Source organism: Salvelinus sp. IW2-2015, unplaced genomic scaffold, assembly GCF_002910315.2.
Source record: "Salvelinus sp. IW2-2015 unplaced genomic scaffold, ASM291031v2 Un_scaffold12261, whole genome shotgun sequence".
Classification (NCBI taxonomy): domain Eukaryota; kingdom Metazoa; phylum Chordata; class Actinopteri; order Salmoniformes; family Salmonidae; genus Salvelinus; species Salvelinus sp. IW2-2015.
The window spans coordinates 821-2,416 of NW_019953517.1; the positions used below are offsets into that span (position 1 = coordinate 821).

Consider the following 1,596-nt stretch of genomic DNA (forward strand, 5'->3'; position numbering starts at 1 on the left):
CGCCACTCSGTAGCCTAAATGAAGAAGCCGTAAAAACATCTAAGGATGCTTTTAGACAGGCAGCCCAATTCTGATATTTGTTTCACTAATTTATATTTTGGCCAATCAGATCAGCTCTTAAAAATATCTGATGTGGYAAAAAATATCAGAATTGTGCTGCCTGTCAAACGCTGCCAGAATACCACCAATGTATTTCAATATAAACAACGCAAGGTGGCATCTGAACTCCACTGTTTCCTCTCTGGACGCGAAGTTTTGGCAACCTTGTTATGCTGTAACCATTACTCACGCGCCCAATGAAAAGCAGGAAAATAATATTATGTCACACGAGTTAATATACTTTATTATTGATAAAGTTAGGATTAATAGAAATMATGCTTAACTACTTTTCATTATGTGTACCAAAGATTCGGCAACAATGCATATAGGTCGTCTGTGTCAGGTATTACGGTAAAATACCAAAAGCAGGAAGTCGATTTGAAAAAGCGCGTTCTTTTTTCCTGACAGATACAAGGGATGACAACTACTGCCAAAATGACAGAGAACGGTGCACAAGTATGTTGCAAATTAACGTTACCCTATAAGTGTAATAAGTATCTAACGAAAGGTTTTTAATAAAGTAACATGATGTATATGGCGAAGTGCACCTTTCCATCAAGTATATCCCCATGTGCTTAGCTAACCAACCTTTTCTTTGTACGTGCTCTTTTATAACCCTTTCGTGCTTTTCTAACCCTTTCGACACACACTCCATAAAGGTTAACGAGTATGTACGCGATAACTAACATTGTTAACAGTTACGCACTTCCATACAACGATCTAGTAACCACAGAGACACATCGCAGTTAGCTTAGATCTAACAAACATTTCACAGTCACTTCCTGGTTCTGATCAGCTGTTTTCCTGCTTTTGGCCAGATATGAATACCGAAGGTAAACCCGAACTTCAAGTTAGCAGCTAGAAGTACTTTGTTATCAAAGTAAAATCAGAAGTAGCATATGGATCATGAAAATATTATGTTGTTTTCTAAATGAGTATGTATTTTCTTTCAGTTGTTTGCTAGGTTGGAGGGGAGACGGTCATTGAGGGACATTGAACCTCACATCTTTCCTGATGGTGCTGGACCTATTCAAGGTACTTTGCCCTGATGTATAAACGTGGCATCATCAGGCCATATAAATAAATTATTACAGTAGTCACATAGTTGACATTTCTTTTACATTCATTCTCCAGGTGACGTAGTGGAGTTCCATGGCACCGAGGGAAGTGGAAAGACTGAGACCATGTACCATCTGGTGACCCACTGCATCCTCCCAGCCGACCGGGGGGGCCTGGAAGTGGAAGTCATGTACGTGGACACCGACTACAACTTTGACATGCTGAGGCTGGTGACAGTACTGGAGCAGCGCCTGGGGGAGGACGCAAAAGGAGAGGATAGTGGGGCGGCGGTAGAGCCTGAGGAGAGGGTGCGAGCCTGCCTAGGCCGACTCTTTGTGGTTAACTGCTCCAGCTCAGTCCAGCTGCTTCTCACACTGCACTACCTGGAGAATACCTTCTGCAGCCGGCACGCCCTGTGCCTATTGGTCATCGACAGCA

The 1,596-nt window shown here is 42.6% G+C and overlaps 1 protein-coding gene across 1 annotated transcript; it reads left to right on the forward strand.

Annotated features, from left to right (window-relative positions):
• Positions 1 to 470: 470 nt before the first annotated feature.
• LOC112080151 (DNA repair protein XRCC2-like) lies at positions 471 to 1,592 on the forward strand (the record flags this gene model as incomplete). Its single annotated transcript, XM_024145916.2, has 3 exons — positions 471 to 555; positions 1,053 to 1,134; positions 1,234 to 1,592. Coding segments are annotated over exons 1-3 (480 nt in total), but the record flags the coding sequence as incomplete, so codon positions are not given.
• Positions 1,593 to 1,596: the final 4 nt, after the last annotated feature.